Source organism: Carassius carassius, chromosome 15 (genome assembly GCF_963082965.1).
Source record: "Carassius carassius chromosome 15, fCarCar2.1, whole genome shotgun sequence".
NCBI lineage: Eukaryota > Metazoa > Chordata > Actinopteri > Cypriniformes > Cyprinidae > Carassius > Carassius carassius.
Genome location: NC_081769.1, coordinates 30351332 through 30375743, shown reverse-complemented (window position 1 = coordinate 30375743; position 24412 = coordinate 30351332). Strand labels below are relative to the sequence as shown.

At 36.9% G+C, this 24412-nt stretch overlaps 1 protein-coding gene across 11 annotated transcripts in view; it reads right to left on the bottom strand.

Annotated features, from left to right (window-relative positions):
• The window catches only part of LOC132158852 (ras/Rap GTPase-activating protein SynGAP-like), a 124809-nt gene that overhangs the window by 30360 nt on the left and 70037 nt on the right, over positions 1-24412 (bottom strand). For 8 of the 11 annotated variants that reach the window (XM_059568456.1, XM_059568454.1, XM_059568450.1 and 5 more), the window contains 11 exons: positions 21016-21392; positions 17475-17596; positions 9583-9736; positions 9095-9193; positions 5863-6102; positions 4801-5136; positions 3709-3853; positions 3480-3624; positions 893-1129; positions 379-580; positions 68-273 (listed from right to left, as the gene is read on the bottom strand). In XM_059568456.1, the coding sequence (XP_059424439.1) occupies positions 68-273; positions 379-580; positions 893-1129; positions 3480-3624; positions 3709-3853; positions 4801-5136; positions 5863-6102; positions 9095-9193; positions 9583-9736; positions 17475-17596; positions 21016-21392 (2263 nt within the window). Of the gene's footprint in view, positions 1-67; positions 274-378; positions 581-892; positions 1130-3479; positions 3625-3708; positions 3854-4800; positions 5137-5862; positions 6103-9094; positions 9194-9582; positions 9737-10588; positions 10740-17474; positions 17597-21015; positions 21393-24412 lie in introns of those variants that run through there. The other 3 variants (XM_059568455.1, XM_059568459.1, XM_059568460.1) reach the window with 2 other exon arrangements.

Below are 24412 nucleotides of genomic sequence, written 5' to 3'. Positions count from 1 at the left end.
TCAGCTCGCTAGGATTTGGAAAGTAGTTTCTACAGAGGTGACACACATCCAACATCCAGTAACATACCTGTTGAGGTCCCTCATCATGAGGTTCTGGAACTCAGACGAGACGCCCCTGTTGAAGCTGGGCCTAGAGAGCAGCCTGTCTGTCTGTCTCTCTGGAGGCGGTCTGTCCGTCTGATGACTGGGCTGTCGCTGGAGGTGAGGGTTACGAAGGGCCATGCTGATGTCATTCAGAAGTCGGGGCAATGGTCCGAGTTTAATGATAGCATCCTTTGACACGGTAAAAACAGACCGAGGAGACCAAACTGATTACCGATTGCAAACGTAAGTAGACAATCACACTCATCCTCATCTAGATTATCAAACAGCATCTACCTTGCTTAGTTGTGCCATGACTTCCCACAAGAGACTGTGCAGGATCGAGAGCTCCCTTCCCAAGTCGATGTAGCCCTCAAAAGCAGCTGCGTTGCTCACGCTGTCGAGATTGGAGATCTCGTACAGGAACTGCTGCATGGAGCCCCACTCCATCTCTAAAAACTCATTCATAAAGCACATGTACTCCTCCTTACTGCCAAACCTGTAACGCAGTGAGGGATTGCTAAGGACACGGGGTTTATATGGTCAGCTTTGAATTTTAAGACAATGATAATGTGAATGATCATTATGTTCATCATTAGTAACGGCTGCACAGTTTATTATAGCTCAGTGGTTAACGATCTGGGATGACAGCCCAGACGTCATAATTTAACCCATAAAACTGGGCGGAAATCCCCAAACAGAACGGTTACCCTGCTGAAAAGACCAGCATGAGTTACTGTACTCTAGTAATACAGCAGAAAATGATAACATGGTAATAAAGTTAGAAGACCTTAGAGATGTGTGTACTGACTTTGAGAAGTTTGCAAGGTTCTGCACAACTTTGGCTATGAGGGTGAGTGTGCGTGAGGTCTGCTCGTCGGGGTACTCCTGTGTGAGGTTGAATAAGGATGGCGACATGACGGCTGGACACAGGAAGCGCAGGAAGAGGGAACCACTGATCAGTCGATCTGCAATGTCTTCTCTTCCCCTCTCAGCGCATCGAACACGCCAGGATGCAAACACCTCTTTCAATTCTCTTGGAAACGCACTAGGAGAAACAAATAATACACATTATTTCCATTTAGATTTAAGCAGCTGGTGTGATATCATGTTTTCACTGCACCATCATGTATAAGATATAAAAAAAAAGTCAAAATTCATATTTAGGGATCATGTGTATTGTTATTGATATAATTTTCTCTATATGTTACAGTAAATTTTCATCATGCAATCTTAAGAAATTTTTTTAAGAAGATCTCCAATCATCGCATCTCTTTGATTACCATCTCTACAACTGGCCATCAGCACATCAGCACGTGATAATTGACTATATGTCCAGAATTCATTGTAAATGCTGCATTTCTAGCAATCTCAGGATATTCTATCATAAGCATACAACGTTAAATCTTTTTTTATTTTTCTTATTCAAATTATTCTTATTGTATCTTTCTAGTGCTCAAATAAATTACTTATATCAGCGGTCCCCAACCTTTTTAGCACCAAGGACCGGTTTAATGTCAGACAATATTTTCACGGACCGGGTTTTAAGGTGTGACGGATAAATACAACAAAATACAATGATACGACTGGCATAAAAACTGTGGTATATTGTAAATATAGTAATAAACATGAATCCACTGTGTATTCTTATGCAACTTTATTAGCAGCGTCCTCATAACATCACGCAAACAACATAACATGAATAACATCCTCTCTGCCCCTAACGCTCACTGACTCTGTGACGTTTAAACATGCCTTAAAAATATAAGATACCGCACAAATCCACCGCGCCCGGCTCTACTGGTTCAATCAGTGCAGGGTTGGGCCAGTGTTGTTTTGTATCGAAAATGTAAAAAATATATATAATGAGCGAGTACATCATGAATCTATTTTCCCAAACCGTGTTTTTGTCTTTTCCTGAATCACTATGGTACCCTTATAATAAGGGTTTATATTCGGACTATTTTAGTCTGGTTGGGGTCGGCAACGCTGCACAGTAGCACACTACCTGTGTGACTCGCCATAGATGTTAACAGAGAGAAGTAGCTCCGGCTACAATGTTCTTCCGCCAGACGGGAGTGCCAAAAGTTACCGACTGCAGCTTTAATGTAAGTTATTTATTCTTTCTTGTGTGGCCCAGTACCAAATGGACCTGTACCGGTCCGTGGACCGGGGGTTGAGGACCGCTGACTTAAATGATGTCTAAGTTTCTGTCTATTTCTGTCTATTGTTTCTGTCTATTGTTTTATGATTGAAAAAAATGCAGTGGTATGTCTAATGACTAAAATAGTTTGTAGAAGCCTTAAATACAGTTGGTAAATATTTTTTATATTTGGGGGGGGGGGGGGGTTACTAGACATAGTCTCAGAAAAATGGTTGCAGGAATCTAAATTTTCATGGTATCTTCTTCAGATTTGAAATAGAAACTCATGAGACATTTGACTTTCAACCCATTACTTTTCTAGATTGCTCCAGGACTGATTTCATGCATTTTTATATCAAATAAAAAAAAAATCAGTGTGGTAAAAAATTTTTTCAAGGCAATTCAATTCTATTCAATTTCTGGTTGATAAAAAGTACAGCCCAAAGAGTTTTCTTTCCAAAGACACCAAAATTATATGTGTAACACACTGAAGTAAGGAACAGTTACAAGTTTACGTTAGGTAGGTACAGTGCCCGTAAGGTGACTTGTTCGGTTTACTTAGTTTTGTCATGGCCACAACATAACTCGTGGGAATGTGATAATATGTCGTGGCCACGAGATATTAATTTGTGGGAACGTCATATTAACTCGAGGTAACGACATCCTTATGACATCCTTATAAAATAGAAAGTGAATAGAAAGTAAAAAAAAAAAACATTTATTTGAAAAATAAATATTTTGTAACTTTACAAATTATATAAAAAAATAAATCAGTAAAAATGTTTTATTTATTATAATTTTTTTTAATGGTTTTGTATCACAAAAAATTAAGCAGCACAACTTTTTCAGTGATAATACTATTACTAAATATTTCTTGAGCATCAAATCAACATATTAGAATGATTTCTGAAGGATCATGTGACACTGAAGACTGGAGCAATGATGCTGAATATTCAGCTTTGCATCACAGCAATAAATTATATTTATATAACATGTTCAAATGAAAACAGTTATCTTAAATTGCAATAATATTTCATAATGTCTTTCCTGTGTTTTTGATCAAATAAATGCAGCCTCGGTGAGCATAAAAGATATCTTTCAAAAACAGTAAAACAAATCCTAATTATTTAATTGCTGCAATACATCTTGCAGTTTTTCAGCCAGGAAATGTATAGATGGCACATCGATTTAAAAACATTTCCAGACTGTGTGAACGGCCCATGGAAGTTTGGTCTATGTCAGCTCTGTAACTAACCAATGAGAGTTGACGATTTTGCAGAGTGCCAGCTCACAGCACATCCGGAGGTTGGCTTGATGATCAGGCAGCACAGAAGGTGGAGTCCTCATTGGGTCAACTTCACAGTTCTCCTCTGACTCATACAGCGCACGGATAAAATCACCTGAATCCAGATGAGACCATTAATGGGTGAGAGTACAGCAGCTGAAACTACGACAACTCTCCAAACAGTCTGAGGAAGTCTGACCTAAAACGTCTTTGAGGTACTTATGTCCGATGAGTTTGAGGTACTCTTCTATGGCTTTGGTGGCCAGGGTGTTCTCTCTGAAGATCAGGTGCTCTCGATCGGTAAATCGGTCCACCTCACACATCGCCATGTCTGAAAGAAAATCCTTGTGCAGAACAAAAGAAGAGACATCTCCAATCACTTCTGAGTTACTGACATATTATTAAACATAGTGAGTTGCCTTGTTATCTAGTGTCGACGTATAGAGACATAATCATGATAGAACCAGATAAGTAAGTGATTTTGGAGTGCTCTACATAGACAACAACGATGTTGTTATTTTGAACTAAACTAAAACTATTTCAAATTGCTTTGGTAATTGAAATGAAGTTGAAATTAAATATACATAGTAGATAAATACGTAAAACTTAAACAAAAATTTGAAATGTTGATTTAGAAACTTAGTTAACTATTAAACTTTAAAACTTTATATTTATAAGTTGAAGTAGTGAAATTGCTAAAACTAAAAATATATATAAAATAAATATTTTTAATATTTATAAAAAATAATAATACAATTGGAAAAAAACTGCATAAATTAACAAAAAATAAAAATAAAAATATATAAAATAATTTTATTTTTTAAAATATTTATAAAATAAATGTAAAAAAATAAATAAATAAAAATAAATAAAAGTCACTATTCAAAAATATGAATAAATACTATAATAATATCAAAATAATATTGTGTACGATATAATAATACACACATGCATAACATACATAACATAAATAACATACATATACCCAAAATATTAGATAAAACAGTCTACACTATTTGTGCAATACTTTTTAGTATTAAATGAAATATAAAGCAGGACCACATAATTTCTTTTCTGCATTTTTTCTGATTTAAAACATGGTAATGTTGCACACACATTTTGAATTCTCCAAAATGCGAACATAAAATTACACAACATATAAGCATATTAGGTAAATTATTACATTTTATGTAATTATAATTGCTCATGCTGTCTGATTAGGCAGCTCACTAGGTTTTGGAACATACTAAGTAACCTACATGCAAACAAACATTATTCAACAAAGTGGTACCTTGGCCTTCCCTGTGCTCTGCAGGATGTGCACCAGAGCACAGGCCACTTCCTCTTTGCTCTTGACACTCATCAGCGGCTCCAGAACGGCACACAGCGTACGGTAGTTGTTGGTCACATACTCTGCGAACTCTTTATAGAGCTCCATCGGCAGGATGCTCATGGTCTGAAAGCGTGACTTGAGCCGCAGGGAGGCGTTGATGATTTTTCCCCCTCCAACACCACCACCCTTAGTCAGGACGCTGGGCTGAATGACCGGGTACCATTGCTCCACAAACTGACGACCAGTGATGCTGGAAATGGGAATGCTAATCAAGCCCAGGTATGTGCTCTTCTCCTGTTATTGTGAAGAAAATTGACAAAACAAAAGTCACCATATCAAGAGACATATCAAAGTTTCATCTTTTCATCATAATTTTAAATGGCAATTGCCTTGAAGCATTATTTGCTATCATTTCTATCATAACATTTTTATATACACATACTTTAATTTTTTTATAGTTATTTAATTTATAAATAATGTTGTACAAATATATTTATCTATTCATTATATATATATATATATATATATATATATATATATATATATATATATATATATATATATATATACATATAATGGATATTAATGTACATTTATATTAGCATTATAATAAATGATATAATATTAAATTTATAAATAATACACTATTAATATACAATAAATGTTTATTATAATTATAATAATAAAATTACACACATGCACACAATAATGAATACTGTATACACACAAGTGTGTGTGTGTGTTGTGAAAATTTTTATATATATTCATTATATATTTGTACATAATATCTGTTTACTTTTAAATTCATAAATAGTTAATAAATAAAAAATACTATTACTATTATATTGCCATATGTTACTATACATAATCACATTTATATTAGCATGAAATGTATCCATCAATTTGTAAATAAATTTTATATTTGAAATACACATTTTTTTCATATTTACATTTTATTTGATATGCATGCATACAGTCTTGAAGTCTTCATTTTGAGTTGTATCTATCAAGAGAGTGTACCTTGCGTCTTTTCTTGTCCGTCTCTTTGTAAAGGTGAAGGCGGAGGTTGCGGACAGCTGGCAGGTTGTTGAACTCGAAGTGCTCACCCCAGAAGACGGTATCGGTTCGGGGTTTGCTGGTGGTGCGGGCGTAAAGCATGTCATCCAAGCACAGTTCACAATAATAGCGCTTTTTGGGAGGGAGTTCCCGGGCCTCGATGATCCACAGCTTCAGAACGTTGTCGACGCGTCGACTGTTGTCCTGAGTGTGCGAAACACAGATGGTAAAGCCAACACAGTCATATTTGCATCATATAAACTGCAGGTGAGGGTGGTGCGAGGGTTTGCAGATCTTCAAATGTGTCATCAAGCATGCAGACAGACAGCAGAGACTGCAGTGATTTAATGATCTGAACTACTGTTAGTCTAACTCCTTCAGCGTGTCTAAAGTGCTGGATGGAAGAAACCATCTCTAAATCCAGCGCTTCTTGAAAACTACAGACCAGTATCCCTTCTTCCATTCATTGCAAAGACACTTGAGCGAGCTGTGTTCAACCAGCTTTCTATGTTCCTTGTACAGAACAACCTCCTGGACAGCAACCAATCTGGCTTCAAAAGTGGCCACTCAACTGAGACTGCTCTGCTCTCGGTTACTGAAGCCCTGCGACTAGCAAGAGCAGCTTCAAAATCCTCAGTACTCATCTTACTGGACCTGTCTGCTGCTTTTGACACCGTTAATTACCAGATTCTCATGTCCACCCTCAGAAAGATGGGCATCTCTGGAACCGCACACCTGTGGGTTAAGTCCTACCTCTCTGACAGATCCTTCAGTGTGTCTTGGAGGGGTGATGTTTCTAAGTCACAACACCTTACTACTGGGGTTCCTCAAGGCTCAGTACTTGGACCACTTCTCTTCTCCATCTACATGACGTCATTAGGATCTGTCATTCAGAAGCATGGCTTTTCTTACCACTGATATGCTGATGACACCCAACTCTACTTCTCATTCCAACCAGATGACCCGACGGTAGCTGCTTGCATTTCAGCCTGTCTGAGTGACATTTCTAACTGGATGAATGACCATCCATTATCACCATGCTTGCACTTGCATTAACTCTGAGTATGCGTGCTCTGATTCTAAGGGCAGAGAGCGAGAGAGAGAGAGAGAGAGAGAGAGAGAGAGAGAGAGAGAGAGAGCTTTTTTTTGGCTCACTCTTTTCTTTTCCTAATTTTACAAGTTAAAAGTTACAAAAAACACAAGCAGTGTTTGATCACGGCCGGGTGTTCTCCGAGTCCGATGACTCCGATCGCACAGGTATTACACACAATGTTAAACAGACCCGGGACCCGAGGTAATAGACTCAAACCCGACCCGGACCCGGCTGATCATGTAAAATATAGACCCGAACCCGTACGGGTCCCAGGTCGACGGGTCTCGGGTGAAGACCTCTACTCCCAATCTCAATTCGTACAGCTGAATCTTTACTCATTTTCAAGAAACATCTAAAGACTCATCTTTTTCGACAGCACTTAACCAACTAATACTAGCACTTTTCCTTTTCTTGTCTTTTCATTTATAAAAATAAAAATTAAAAAACCTGGCTATGCGGTCTCACAGAATGATGAGTCACTAGAACCAACAAAATGCCACTTTCTACTGGCAATCACAGATGCACTAAATATACCCTGAAAAACAGATTTCCAAAGCTCCGGTCCTTTCATTAAAGAACCAAGTGACGATAACACGCTACAGTCATGGTTTCTGATTGTAATACTATGGTATTCTGATATATAACATGTTACTGAGGGATTACCATATTTATACACCAAGGTTCTTCAAAGATACAAAGACAGACTAACATAATAAAACGAACGATAACAGTTTGTTCTCTTTTTCACATGCTGTTTAGTAGTGGCACATCTGTAAGTTTGGAAAACTAACAGACTGTGTGGAAAAACATTCAAATAATGTAAATTCACTGAAAAGCTGTATGGAAAATACAGCAAAAGAAAATGTAAATCTGTAAATTCTGTTCATTCTAAAACAATAAATAGCAAACTAGCAATAAAACTAGCAGGTATTATAATCATAATAATTATTGTTATTATCATTAATATAAAGTAGCTTTTATGTTAATTTATTTAGAATAATATATGTAATATTTATAATAATAATAATTTAGATGTATAATATTTATACATGATCTGAATTTCTACCATGCTAAAATAATAAATAGCAATTATTATTATTATTATTATTAAATTAACAAAGGATGTGTAATATGAATATATTTACATTTATAGTATTTATATTTCTATATAATCTGAATTTCTGCCCATCCTTTCTACTAAATGCCTTAAAGCTTTGAATATCTTTCAAAGCATTAGTGAACACATGGTGACGACTTCACACATTCATACAAAGCTCACAATGTCCCTAATAAACACAATTTTGTTTTCTGTTGGACTGGTAAAGACCTGCACAACCTGAATCCTAAAAGTTAACAATTAATTCTGATTAGTTGCAATTCCAGTTCTACTTTACAGTTTTGATGGTCAGTGGACAGACTGTGACACTATCTGTGACTATGTCAAAGAAACAATGGTTAACACACGTTATTCCTATGGTACATCTCCAAAATCATGGCATTATCATGGTACCATATGTTAAAATAATGTTTTTTTGTCAGTGAGTGCTTCAGTGGTTTGCTGTGAACTAATCTGTGCTTTTGCTATAACTTCAGAAACTTCTTCCATTAATCAGCTAATAAACCAGACTAATGAACACCCTTGGTCTGTCCTCGTTTACTGTAATATTGTCAATGCATCTGTTGCGAGACTGACATTTTTGGACGCCCGTGTTATGTTCTCTATGCAACATGATTGAGCACGAACTCCCGCTGCCTGAACATCTGGATGAGTCAATCCACAGTGTTCTCCTTCTAAAGCCCACCCAATCAAAACCCCCAAGACAGACACAGTCAACAGACGTCTGCAGGAGAATCCACTATTCTGCACTGGCCTTTTGGATAAATATTATCTAAGCATACCAGATTAATAAAGAAAGTGTTTATTTCATTATAAGGCAGACCAGAACATGAAGCCTGTTCGAGTTCATTCAGGAATCCCACAAATAACAGTAGAAGCTAAAATGAGTGTAAAGATGGTAATGACAGGAGAGGTTGTTACTGGAGTAGACTGATGCAGTCATGGAAGAAGAGAGTTCCTCCTTTCTTTTTCTTCTTTACACTCACTTTGTTTGGTTTGACAGCTCTCTGCAGATTCTCTATCCATTTGTCTCGCTCCGCGGCCGACCGACAGGCAAAACACTTTGTTCCTGAAGTGGTTATCACCTAAGGAAAGGAATAATGAGTTTCAGTATTTCAGCCATCAGCGTAATTATAATGATAAGAAAGAGCAACAAAATTCCACGGGGCACTAGAGTTAATATAGTCCTGCATTTGATGATTTAAGACGAGATGTGTGATTTCTATGTCGCCAGTGGCACCAAGTGAAACTAACAGAAAATTCATAGATTTCATTCGTTGTTCTTCATTTCATAGAATGACAGAGCAATAGATATAATGATAGACAGAATGACGGATCGATAGATAGATAGATTTAAATATGTGAAAATCCGAAATGTACTAAGTTTTTAATGCTGTTTTTAATAAGCATCTGGTAGATTCTGTAAGGATCATGCAGCTTCTGAGTCTGAAGTATATAGTTGGCTGTAGATCACCTCAAAGCAGTACTCCTGTCCGAGTATGCTGGAGTGAACAGGCTTGATAACCGCATCTTCATCAAGTGTCAGATCCAAGGCCTCGGCTGCGCTGCTGGGAGACAGCAAAGACTCATGGGAGTGTGATTCTTTGAAGCTCTGCATCAGACGAGTCCTGTGAGGGAGCAAGAACAGCAGGTCTGAGAGAGAAGACGCTCACAGGTTGAGCTTTACATCACACGGCTACATGACGAGGTCGGTATACTTCATTTCATATTACACAAGTCAAGTTTCTTCGAAAGTCTTTTATATGTGATTTATGGGGAACAACATCAGCGTCTATCATCAGTCGTGAGATAAATTATGAGCGCTTGAACACTTGGGGAGAATTCACTGAGAATTAAATTAACAATTTGCACATTGCGATTTTCGAACTTGACAATGCTTAAAGTTAGCTCAAACATACAATGCATTATCCATATATGAAAAATGCTAATTTGATTAATAAAAAGGTTCACAATTGTCACTTAAAAAAAAAAAATCAAAATCATCTAAAATGAGCCGAGTTTTAAAAAATGATTTGTGAAGAAAAGACTGAAAATGACATAAATATCCCAAGATATCCCAAGAGTTGATTTCAATGCAAGTTTGCATTCAGTTAAACTGGATTGAGGGTAATAAGAAAATAGGACGAAAGTTTATGCATTTAAAGTAATTAAACTAGATTATAAACTAGATTATAGTTTCAGGAAAATGCTAAAAAAAAAAAAAAAAAGTGAGCTCAACTATGTTGCACATCTGGACATTTGAAAAAGATGCATTGATTAAGTTGCCAATTATTGTTGTTTTTCAATATAATTCTGTTTCTATCTGCCTTCCATATGTGTAAAACGTAAAAAGTAACACTTTAAAAATAACTTTTTTTTCCTTTTAAATAGAGCACTCACATTTATGTCGCATAACAACATACATACATACATACCTCTCTGTACCCGCACCCCCCCAACACACACACACACACACTCACTTCGCAGTTTACAGCCACAAACACTTGAATGAGCTGAAGAGAAGATTGACAAGCTTATCGAGAACTATGATTATATAAACATCAAAAGAAAAAGTATTATAAATTGTTAGATCCCTACTAGTGATGTATCGCTTCCCCTGCGTCTTCTGAGACTCACTGAATATGTATACATTCAGCCTCACAGCGTGAAGTACATACAGTACAGTGTGGGAGAGAGAGAGATGGAGGTATAAAAATAGACCCAAAGGAGTGAGTCAGAATGAAATAAATGATAGAGCGAGTGGAGGAGGAAGGGAGAGAGAGAGAGAGAGAGAGAGAGAGACAGACAGTGAGAGTAGTGAGACAGCGAGAGACTTCTCAGTGGAAATCAAAATGTTACGTAAACACAGAGGAAGACAAAGACAGACAGACCAAATGAAGGACTGAGATCTATCTATCTATCTATCTATCTATCTATCTATCTATCTATCTATCTATCTATCTATCTATCTATCTATCTAAGAAAAAACACAAGAAAAAATTACTTAAAATCTATTACAATTTTACTACACCAATTTTCTAAAGTTATAGTTTACTTCTTTATTTGAAAATGATACATTTATTTAGCAATGATGCATAAAAGTGATGAATTGTGACGGACATTTATAATGCTACAATAGATATATATTTCAAATAAATGTTATACATTTGAAGCTTCTATTACAGTTTTTCTCGATTGGTTTGGCTCATTTCTTGAAACCGAGATGACATTCTCAAAATAACATGAACAAATCTCCAAACCACCTTGCAGTTGTTCACAACAGAATGTCATTTTTCATTGGTTTTATCAAACTGCAAATGCTTTAGTACATGTCTCAAGTGACTCTGTGCTTTTTTTCAAATGAATATGTACAAGTAGCTACAGTTAGCACAATAAGCCCACATTTAGCACATTTTCCAAATAAATAGATCTTGCTGATCTAAACTGATTAATTGATTTTTCAGTGAAATGGTTACTCTCTCCAAAACATATCCGCATGGTTTCATTGTGTAAGTCATCATATGCACAATTGTCTGTTCAACTGTCAAAATTAGTCAAAGATATAATACCATGAAAGAATTTCTTGGAACATTTGATAAATTTATGACAGTACTTGACAATCAATCAGGTGAAATTAGAACTAACGAACTACACATACTAACGTACAACAGCAACGGCTCGAGGAAGAGGAGGAAGAAGAGGAAGAGGAGGAGTGAGAATGAGTGGAGGAATAGGGAGAAGAGGCCGAGGAGCACGGAGTCACCATGATGTCCCAGATGAAATCCGGGCCACCCTTATTGGCCACGTTATAAACCATCGCCTCAAAATGGCAGAGGCAGGTCGCCGATTGCAGCCTAATGTGCCTCGGTCTACAGTCTCCTCCATCATCCAAACCTTTCGCAGGGAAAACAGGTACAGAACTATTCTATTGAACTATTCAGTGTTGGTGTGTGTGTAGGCCTAGAGTACTGTAATATCTTCATGTGATGTTATATGATACTATAAAAATGACAAAGAAAAAAAAATGGAGAAAATACTGTGAATAGTATTCCAGTCACTGTGCAGTGCATCACACTTTTAGTACCATAAAACAGCAGTACAATTACATTGGTAACTCATTTTGTAACAAATTTACAGTGTTGACCTTTGACTTGTATGTCTAGGATTGGACGACAGCCTCAAGTGGGTGGTAGAAGAAAACTTCTAAATGAACAACAAGAACGAGAAATATGCAACATGGTCATTGCAAATAATGCCATCACACTGAGACAGATTCGTAATGCAATCCTTCTAGACAATGTAATGTTCCAAAATATAAACTCTATCAGAGCTGCGGTACCAGTATGTGCATGTAAGTCAACTACTGGTTGTCTATCATTGTAACACTATTACAGTAAGACATGGTTACCACTTTTTTTTGTTTTGCTTTATCCTTTTTACCTTCAGAATCCAGCTTTGTGTGACTAGAGCATTTTGCCTAGAAATTGTCTTCAGTTTTTCACTCCCTCTTTTTACAGTACTTTAGATCCTCCCTGCAGTATCTGTCTCTACTTGACTGATTAGATTTATTTTTATTCTATTGTAGAGAATAATGGCATTAGAAGGCAACGAAACCTCTCACATCCTAGTGTTCGTTGATGAAGCTGGCTTCAACCTGGCCAAAGGTCGAAGGCGTGGCCGTAACATCATTGGCCACCGAGCCACTGTGGATGTCCCAGGCCAGCGAGGAGCAAATATAACAATGTGTGCCGCTATATCAGAAAGAGGTGTGGCCACACACATTCCCAGTTTAGGGCCTTACAATACACAAAAGCTCCTCAATTTTTTGGACCACCTTTATACTGATCTGATCCCGGAAAATGAGAGAGGTGAAGAAGGACCTCAGCTACCACATTATGTCATTGTGTGGGATAATGTGAACTTCCACCGTGGCCCACGCATCAGAACCTGGTTCACCACCCATCCCCGGATGCTAATGGAGTTTCTTCCACCTTACTCTCCTTTCCTAAATCCAATTGAGGAGTTTTTTTCAGCTTGGAGGTGGAGGGTGTATGAGCATCAGGCTCAAGACCAGAGGGCCCTGCTGAATGCAATGGATGCTGCATGTGAGGACATCACAGGGGATCAATGTAGGGGATGGTTGAGACATTCACGCCGTTTCTTCCCTCGCTGCATCGCAAGAGAAAATATCCGTTGCGATCTGGATGAGAATTTATGGCCTAACAGAGAGCAGCGCGTCGATGGCCATGAGGATGGTGGCCAGGAAAGAGAGGGTGACAATGGCGACCACTGAAAATATTACTGTACTATAGTTCTGAAACTTTATTTACAGTATGGTAGGCTAGAGTTTTTTTTGTTTTTTGTTTGTGTTTATAACTGTTCACATTTACAGAATCCTGTATATGTTATCTTTTCACAGTATGTTCTCTAATGTTAACATTTCTTTGTACGAATAAAAATGTTTACAGTTTCCTTGAGTATGAGTGGTTTATTGGAGGCTGATTTTACTGTAAAATCTTTTAGTTTTATTCATAGTGGTATTCTGTTGCTAGACCTGTGCCTCAGTGACAAAACGTCTAAGCATTTTGACTTGCAGTGCTTAAACAATGCCAAAGGTATAATGCATTTTGGGGGCATTGACTATTTATATGAGAAGGATATTTAGTTTTGACACATGGATAAACTGTTTTGGGAGAGATATGAGCTTTTGCAGGGGATCCATGGTGTTGTGCTAAACCATCCAGGTTATTTTGACAAAAGCACTAAATGAATGCACATGTGCCAAGGCAATTGAGAAGGATCTGTGCTATTTTGACTGTACTGACCTTTTATATGGGAAAGGAATCTGCTTTTGAATCATGGAAGAAGAGTTTGGGGAAAGATATTTGATTTTGCTAGTGAGCTATAATGTTGAGCAGAACTGTAAGACTGTTTGGCCAAATGACCTTATGGTTTTGAGAATGTCATCTCGGTTTCAAGAAATGAGCCAAACCAATCGAGAAAAACTGTAATAAAAGAATCCTTTAAAATTTAACACGGTTTACACACAAAACATAAGCAGCTGAACTGTTTTTACTACTGATAATAATAAGGCATAAATCTTGATCAGCAAATCATCACTAGAATGATTTCTGAAGGATTGTGTGAAGACTGAAAATGCAGCTTTTTTAAATTGAGTCAACAAGAATATTTTTCGTTCGTCTTAACCGGATGCACGTCATCAACGGAAACGGATGCAGATGGATTGTTCAGCAGGGAACATGTGAGATGGGTAAGTGGACAATTTTTTTTTTTTAATCTATCACTGTCCATCTAATTTGATTTAATTAACCAACTAATTAAAATATGCTTTCTTAACATCTTGTTGCATACCAGAAAGTTATTTTTCTATGAGCACTGTATGAAAATAGCTCTTAAGTGTGTCGTTTGTAGCTGATGTTAGGTTTCTGGATTCAGCACATGGTGCAGACTTTCTTTTTTTCTTTTTTTACTAAAAGTATCAAATAACGTTAAAATGAAGAATCGCGGAACAGAGAGAACAGAAAACCCTTCAATACCGTGAATTAATGTATAAAACGTCTCCGGTTACTCACGTAACCTTAGTTCCCTGAGAGCAGGGAACGAGACATTACGTATGGGGAAATCCATTTCCTCGAAATTATGAGGTCTGATTGAATAAGTCTTTTGCTTGCAAATAACCAATGGTGCCCCCGCCAAAAACCTCAGAATCTTCGACTGAATGAGAGTTATGAGGCTGGAAGGTTTTCCACATGGCAGGTTACGTAATGTCTTGTTCCCTCCTCTCAGGGAACTAAGGTTACGTGAGTAACCGGAGACGTTCCCTTATCGAAACGGTCTCTCAACATTACGTATGGGGAACAATAAAACCCCCGGCGTGTGGGAAATACTGTCCGGCCCAGCTTGCATCGAGCCACAGAAGAGCATAAGCACTAATTCTTACAGCGCATTAGCTCTAGGCCGGGTACCGGACCTGGTTGAAACACCTCTTGGCACAGAGCCAAATCAGCTCCTACACCATCGTAATCCAGTGCACCCAGATAAGCAACACTGGTGTGATATGGGGAAAATGCAGCAATATGTTGGTGCTTGGGAATACACTGCCGGCTTATAATGCGGGCATAATAAAGGGGCCACATTAGATAGTGAATGAATACCTCAACCGCAGCTATTACTAAAATAACTGACGCTGTCTATATGACCTGGTCGAAACCATGGCTAGGGCACGCGCCAGGGGAGGCGTGCCCATAGCCTAGTCCAATGACTGCTCAACTCCCTCCTCCTGCACTGACAGCACATGTGATGCGAACGAGGGAATGTCCAAATTATAGAATCTCACAAACGTGTTGCGAGACGACCAGCCCGCTAAGAAACAAATGTCCTGAATAGACATGCTTTTCGCCCAACCCCATGACGACGCCAAACTCCTTGTGGAGTGGGCGTGCACCCCGATTGGGCAGGCGGTTCCCCGGGAAGCATAAGCTAGTCGCACAGCCTCCATTATCCAGTGTGATAGCCTCTGCTTCGACAGCGCGCTGCCCTTCTTGGCACCCGCGTAACAGACGAAAAGCTGCTCTGAAGTTCGAAACTGGCTAGTTCTGTTCAAATATGATGAGAGCACTTTAAGATCGCTAAACTCGGCTGGTTCAAAAGGTGGGTCGGACAGCGCACTAAGCACTAACGACAGGTCCCAGACCAGCATCTGACGAAGGCGGGGTGGATTAAGCCCCCGTTTAGGTGAATGAACCTGACACAACTTTCTCTATTAGGCATGGCAAAACTTTATCTAGTAGGAATGACCAATTTTCTTTTTGTAGTCTTGACTAAAAGAGTTTAAGTTTATACAACAAGATTACAACAAACCGTTTCAAACTAATTCGATATTGTTTGGAGTTTACTCAAAGTTTACTCAATTTTTTTTTAAGTTCGTTCAACAACTTTTTTTTTTGGAGTGTAGATTTCTGTCTGTACATCACACAAAGCTCTCATAGGAGTCACTTTTATGAAGCTTTTTATCTTTTATTCAGCCTGACAGAATAAATCACCATTAACTTTTATTTGTATGGAAAAGAACCACTTGGACATTCTCCAAAGATACTCATTTTGGGTTTGGAACGAGATGAGGGTGAAGAAGTGATGAAGTATCCTATTCACATCTACACAAACAAGCTTTTGGGACGAGGTCAGTCAAATCCAAAAGATAAGTGAGTTTTCTACTCCAAATTTCAACGCATAATTACTGGCATAAATTTGTGTCATATTTAAATCATCCTGACTATCAGTTCTCTTTGAGATCAGGTGGATTATATCACAATTACATTCCAAAATGAAAAACAGCATAAGAAACGCAGCCTTTCTCTGAGATGCTGTTCACTGCACTGAAATTCTGCCCCCACGCTGCCACTCCAGCTGTTAGACTCCATTTGAGCATCACACGACAATCCAGCTCACTACCGTTCCAGTTAAGGGCTGAATCAAATTATATGAAAGAGGAGTTGACTGTTTGAATTACTCAAAGCGCTCGGCAGAACGGCCTTCATTTCAAAGCTACAACGCAGCGAAAACTCTCCTCTTTGAAAAGGAAACATCACTAAAGCTTCCCTGTCCGAACTGAGCAGGAACTTCAAAAACCACAAGCTGCCTTTTTCTGGAAGACCAGAGGCTGACTGTGGGTGAGATATGAATAAATGAATGAATAAACCATGAAGAGAGCACCTGTCGGGATGCTTGAAGACAGATAATAAGGAACCAGATTGAGAGATACTGAATTGTGTGCAAACCGGCATTTAACAGAGCAGTTCATCTAAAAATGATGACTTGCTGACCTCTATTTTATTCCAATATCACATCTTTACATTTTTTTATGAAACACAAAACGACTCCTTCAGTATATGACTATATGAGAATGATGACTTAAATGTCAGTGTTAGTCACACAAAGCTAACATACACTCTTAAAAATAAAGGTGCTTTAAATGTTCTTCATTGAAGATCCATTTCTGGTTCCACAAATAACTATTCAGTCAAAGGTTCTTTAAAGAACCATCTCTTTCTTACCTTTTTTAAATCTTTTCTAATCTTTTTAGAATAAAACAGTAAACAGTAGTCACTGACTTCAATAGTATGGAAAAAAAATACTATGGATGTCAAGTTTGGTGACCAACAAACATCATTTTGTTGTTATACAGAAGAAAGGAGCTGTGAAACGAGCAGAGGGTGAGTAAATGAGGACAGGATTTTCATTTTTGGTTTAACTGTACTCATTGACAGCGAAGAGGCTCTGAAGTGGAATATCATGACACAGCAGTGTTTCTGCATGCGCGTATGGGAGGAAGAGTTTGGATGGTACCGGTCTTGGTCGGCGCTGCGGAAACGAGGGAGGATCATGTGGCGGAAGCTGCTGGTTCGGTCCAGTTTGGGCTGACTCTTGGCCCGCTTAATGGACCCCTTCAGTCTTCTACTGAGGAAACTCTGAGAAAAAGAACAGACTCTGAATTAATATGCATGACCACAGAAAACAAACCTAAGGAATGGATTTGGATTGCATAGTCAGATAGTTGAAAACAAACACAGGGGATATTTTTTAATTATAATATGCTATTAATCCCACCGGGAGGTTTTCATTTATAAAGCTCCAAAAACCTTACTGACTGATGTTTTCATGCACTTCCTACAAATATGGAAAAAATAAAGGGTTTAAATTAAATATGTGCAGTTTCACATGAATAGTGCAAATTGTCACATGACCAGAGCAACTTATTTCCTGTTTGCACCTTGAGAAGATGATGGCTGCTTCAAAGCTTCAAAACTAAAGGCTAGTAAAGTGTCTTTACGTAAATATATGACAAAGATTTTTGGTACACATAATCTTTAGGGTGTCTAGTATTAATATATGCATACACATATATTTATTTTTGTTGAGTGTGGTCATTGCTAAAAATAATTATTGATTATTTCTAAGGGTTACTAATGACACATCATTTGGATATTTTCATGCCTGGGAAAAATGTGGGATTAAACGGGTTAAAAAGTCTAAATGGAGTAAAGTGTAAAATAAAAATTAGTTTACAAGTATTTGTATTTTATATAATTTTAAGTATTTATATTTATTTTATTGTTTATAAACACACTCAATTTATACATATTTAAATACATTTATTATGAATATTAAAATTACTTTTTAAAATAAATGCTTATTTTATTTTTAACAATAGAAAGTAACATTAATAGAAACATTAATTGAGCATATTTTTTAAAAAGCAATTATTTATTATATTTTATTATATTTATTATTACATTAAATTATTACATTAAATATTTTTAATTACATTAAAAAACTGAATAAAGATAAAACAAATTACATATTTTTTTATAACTCTAATTTATAAAATATTTAAAATTATTGATATAGATAATTCTAATATTAATTAGATAAGTAGATGTAAAATTGTGTTGCAGCTGATTGAAATGGTTTTCCTTTGCTGGTGGCAAAACACTCCAGCAGTGCTGCACTATCCAGATTTAACCAATAGTGGGAAGTGTTGCTTCATAAATAGTTCCTGACGCCTACAGCAAGAACAGACTGGCAACAGCAGGAAAGAGGTTCATGCCACAGCAGAATAAAAAAAAAAAAACACTCAGATCTCACTGTGTTCGTAATGCTTTCATAAAACGTGCAATCTCAGATTAAACCTGAAAAGATACAACCCATCAACAGATGAATGTTTAGACACAGCAGATGAAGCTGTGAAAACTCTTCTCCTCCGTGATGATTATAGTTTTTGCAAGTCAGCAGTGTATTGGTATTCCTCGAACATTAAGGCTAGGGGGCTCATTTTAAACTAGTAACCCCTTAGCATCAAACTTGCACAATTAAATTCAGCCCAAACTACTCACCCATCTCATCCTTGTTTTATCCTCAGGTGTGCTATCTATTTTTAGTTTTTGTAAACTTATAAATAAACTTCAGATTACATTTTGAAAATCTCCCATTTGGAAAGCAGTTCCAAAGCCTAAAACCTACCCAAAACTTTGCTTCCTTGCAAGAACTGTTATTTCCTTCAGGAAATGCAAATCTAAATGAGCTCTGTGTTTCTAAAGCAGAATTCTGATTAATTTCCGAAAGAACTGATATTAAGACTCTTTGTGGTTTTCATGAAAGTGAGAATAATTTATTAAAAAGAGACTTTAAGAAATGCATTTATAAACTTTTCTTAACCTTAAAAAAATTGATCTGATTACCAATAAAATATTAAGCATGTATTGCAGTGTCACATCATTGGAGTGCCTCTCATTTATTATCGCAGTCATTTGCAGCAAACAATTTCGGCCAAACTGTTATACTAATAAAATCATTAGTAGTATGCTAAGGTAAGCATCAATATTTATATTGCTCACACTTGAACAAACACTTTTTTAAACTTGGTACTTGTCCTACATGGTTTGTTTGACAGAAATTAATGCTGTCTCAATTCATAAGACAACTTACTTATTTTATTATTTATGTATTTTTACTATTTTTGTCCAGCACACACACACACAGAAAAAAAACAAGAGGAAAAAGGGGAAAAGTCATATAGATGAAGAAAAGCACAGATGGACTCTTGACTAGGGCCAATAAGCAACCAAATGGTGATTAGAAATGAACTTTTTGATTCAAAGAAAATACTTTGAAATGTATTGAATTTTAATTTCTTTTTTCACCGAGAAAAATTGCATGATTTAATTTGCAACAATTTTCAACAAGAAATTGCTAGTAAATTTAACAAATAAACACAGAGAAGTAACACATTGAAGTAAATAAATAAAAATGGAGTGGAAAGAAATCAGGTTAAATATACTCCAATAATCTTTGTTTTATAACAACTTAAAATAATACATTTTCATATTTTACTTTTTAACCACTGTTTCTGTAAAAAGGGGCAGTTATGGATAATCATCATTTACAAAACAATTGTTTTAGAATAATTGATCTGTGGTTACAATGCTTGAGTTTTATTATTTTCAGTTTTAAGTATTTTTTGTGTAATTTCAATCCCTGAGCATTTGAATTAATTGTCATCATGTTCATTCTAATTTAAACAGACAAAAAAGGTCTACATTAGTTTATCACTAAAAAGAGAGAAAAAGAAACAATATCATATCGTATTTTGGCAGAAACCATAGCTGCAATGGTGCATTTTCATTATTTTTAGTTTGAAGAATACTTTTCATTCTGCTAAAATGCATTAGATTTTACAGTAATTAAGACACTTAATAAAAGTCTTCATGTTTGTTATATTATTAAACAGACAAAACAACAAAACTAGTTTATAGCAGAGTAACAATATTGTATTATTTTGTGGCAGATTCTGCAACTAGATTTAAAGAGACAGTTCACCCCAAAAAAATATTTCTGTCAGATGTAATGGAAGTCAATGGCTACCATCAAATACTTGGTTACCAATATCTTTCAAATATCTTCTTTTGTGCTCGACAGAAGAGTTTAGACCAACTCATACCGGTTTAGATCATCTTGAGGGTGAGCAAATTATGCCAGAATTTTCGTTTTTGGTTGAACTCTCCCTTTAAGTATTTTCCAAGCTACTTAAATCCCTGAACACTTGGTCTACAAATGGTCTATAAATTAAAAGAATTTGAATTAAACCAGGACACTAAAAAGTCTTCACATTCATCCTATTATTAAACAGACAAAAAGGTCTCCACTGGTTTACCGCAAAGAAATTGGCTGTTCCATCTGATGAACTCAGACATAATGACTCAGTCATTGGCTAGGGAACAGATGAACATGTTTGCTTCCTACGTGACTAACTGTTTGTCTAACACCTCCGAGCCACTCGCCGGCCGCTCGAACCCACAGCACAAGCCGAATCGGCTGTTAGATAACCTACCTCAAGAGAGGGCAGAGCTGCCACACTGGGTCCGGTCCCTGGATTAGAACCCACAACCTTCCACTCACCAGCAGCCCAATGAGAGAGCGGGACAGAGGGAGGGAGAGTCAGAGAGACGCTCGGGGAGAGCGGCAGGGAACGGGGAAGCAGAGGGGTGCTGACTCTCTTCTGGGACTGTGAAGTGGAGAGGCCGGCGGAGGGAGACAGGGGCAGAGGTGCGAACGGGAGCGAGAGGGAGAGGAAGGGAGACAGGGATCCGGGACGGGTCGGCGGGGTACTCACAGATTGTCGGAAGGGTTGTGGGGGGGCAGTGGGTGGGATCTCCATGCTTGGTTGTTTCCCGGTGGCGATGCTCTTCCGCCGGAGCCGAGCGTTTTCTGCAAGAGAGAGTCAGAGCAAAGTATCACAAGCAATGGCAGATAATGTAACGAAAGGCTGGAAAACAATGTCGTTTGCACAGATTTTTGCCCTGATTTGCAGTCTAGAATGTCTGAGTCAGTCTGTAGATTTTGGGTATTCAGAGATCTTTCATAATGTATGATGAGGATAGAGTCTGACTCTGAGTCCATCCAGTCAGAGGATGTCACTCATGTTTACATTTATGCTGATTTTAGAAATGTATTTATAGATTTTAAGGGTGCTTTCACACTAGCACTTTGGTGTGCACCCGGGTTCGACCGACGTCAGAGTTTGGTTTGTTTGGATGATGTGAACGCTGCCCTCCGAACTCTGGTGCACACCCATAAACCGAACCCGAGTCTGCTTAAAAAAGGTGGTCTGGGTCACGGTTCATGTGAACTATGGTACGGTTCCCTGCTGATGTAAATGCAATCGTACCAAATCGCAGAAGTGAACTTCTATTAATAACGTATTATTTGATAAAAATGTGTGTTTGGGTCTGTGTTTCACTCACTTTCCTAATGAGCGGGACTGACGTGCTGCAAAACAGAGAGCTGTATATCTAATTTATGTTCACCTTCAGCGTTCTTTAGATCCTTTGCAGTACATTTGTAAGACAGACGTAAGTGCCGTTATGTAACGAAGCGTTTTAAACAAAACGAACGGTTCAAAAATGTAAATATTTACAAGTGCAGAGAGCAATGTTATGCATTTGCCGCCTTCTCCTGCGCTGCCGTTACTAAGCAACAGAGTAAACAGCTCCTGGCTTGATGACGCAGACGAACTGCGGTTCGGACCCAAATAAAAAAAAAATATGAACACAGTCCAGCAGGGGCAGGGGAGGGGGGAGAAATCCAACTCAGGTTCTGATCAGGCAAGCGAACCAAGTGTGAAAGCACCCTAAAAGTCATATAGGGCCAGTTTTCCTAAACAGGGCCAATTAGCATGAGAGCGCAATTCCAAAATGGTGCCGATGGGAGGGGAAAATGTCAGCGGGTGATTTACTGATAAAGCATAAATTAAAGAACAGAGATGCAGCATCTAATTTCCAATGCAATCTACCAAGCAAAGCGCAAAGTAGCGTGAGGATACGTTCGGAATCTGACAATGTGTTCTTCTGGCATTCCAAATAAATTAATAGGTGTGGAAAACAATCCTTTCCGTTCTACGACACGTTCTCTGTTCTCTGCACTGCCTCCTTCTAGCAACAATAAATTCAGCCATTTCAAGCACAAAAAAGTTTAAGATATGCTTTTTTGGGCATTAAATAATGGCGCAAATACCAAAGAGTGCAAACATTAGTAAATCGCGTTGCATTATTAATTTAAATGCTCTCCTCCCATAAATTTTACCGCTGAAAGGGAAACTCCTACAAATGCATATTCAATAAGGTCAGGCGCAAAAATAACTTTCCACGCGTTTTCAGCACTAATTCTTCATTGCACGTCTTTAGTAAATCCATTCCTGACAGTACTATTTTAACGCCAAAAGATGGTTTGCACTGGGGCAAGTTGTTAGTAAATGGCCTATAGTTTCATATAGTTTATAGTTAAAACTATTAAAATAGTTTTTGTTAACTGAATTTTTTTTTTATAAAATAAAAAAATTTGACAAAAAACAATTACCTTAAAAAAATGCATTTTTGTCAACAAACTGAAATAAATAAAGTTAAAAAAAGTTATTGAAAGTACAAAAATGACTGAATCTAAAATTTTAATAAATTAAAGGCAAAAAGAAATATAAAAAAATTATTAAAAACCACAAGAGCACAAAACAAAATGACTAAAACTTAAACTAAAATTAACATGAAAATATAAAAATACAAGCTTATTCAAAATAGTAATAATAAACTTTAATAACATAAATAATACAAATAATAAACACATAAATAATAATAATAATAATAATAATAATAAATATCATTGTAAGCTTATTAAAGGAATAAATCCCCAACAGTAAAAAATAATAATTAATTTGAATTCAATGAATTAGCATTTTTACCCCCCACTTTTAATATCTAAAATAAATAGAATTTTTTGACAAACATATAAAAATAAGTTTGTTCACATGACAAAAAGTTATTTTATTCTACATAATAATGGCCATCATGTTAGCATGTTTATACAAGCAGTATTTGCTTTATACTTTCAGATGTGGATTAAATAAATCATGGGTGATAAATAAACCTGTAAATGGGTTCATAGCCTCGTACAGTATCACAGCAAAACTGCTAAATTTGAGTAAAAGTTGTTTGAGTTATTTGTCAGTTACAAGCCATTTTGTAACCCAGTAAATCTTAGATCACAAATTAGGAATGACGGACTGACATTCACTGATGTAATCAATACCTGATTTCTGAACAAATTTTTAGTGGAAAATTTATCATGAAAAGATAAAATTTTGTCATATGTTTGTTGCATTAAGCCACCAAAATAACAGTATGAGCAAAAAATCAATGTGGCTTTTTTTTTTTTTGTGGCGTTTTTGTGCCAGGTTGCATTTCAGCAAGAGACGAAGTCTGGCTCATCTCGTATATGATGCTGCGAGTGACACTATGGCTCTGTCGCAAAACCAAGTGGACTGCCAATGTAGGCAGCTTTCCCAATGCAAAAGCTGTTCCAAAAGGTAAGATACTTTCTTTTGGCTATTGTGGTGAAGGCAATCAAATAATGCATTTCAAAAAGCATCAATCCATCTAAAATGGCAAATTAAGCAAAGAAATGTCAGCAACTATAAACATAATTCATTCAATCCAAAAATCATTAGTAATATAATGCAATGGACCTACTGTCCTACCGTATGTACGGCTTTTTTTTTTTTTTATTACTATTCCTAAACAATTCAAGTTGGTTGAAATCTAGATATCTTTCTATACTGTATAAACCATTTGTAACATTATACATATCTTTACTTACACTTTAATATGTCCTGCTGGTTTTGCACCTCAGTATTTGAATGAGCTCCTTTTACATTATAATCCCCTACGTCCGCTACGTTC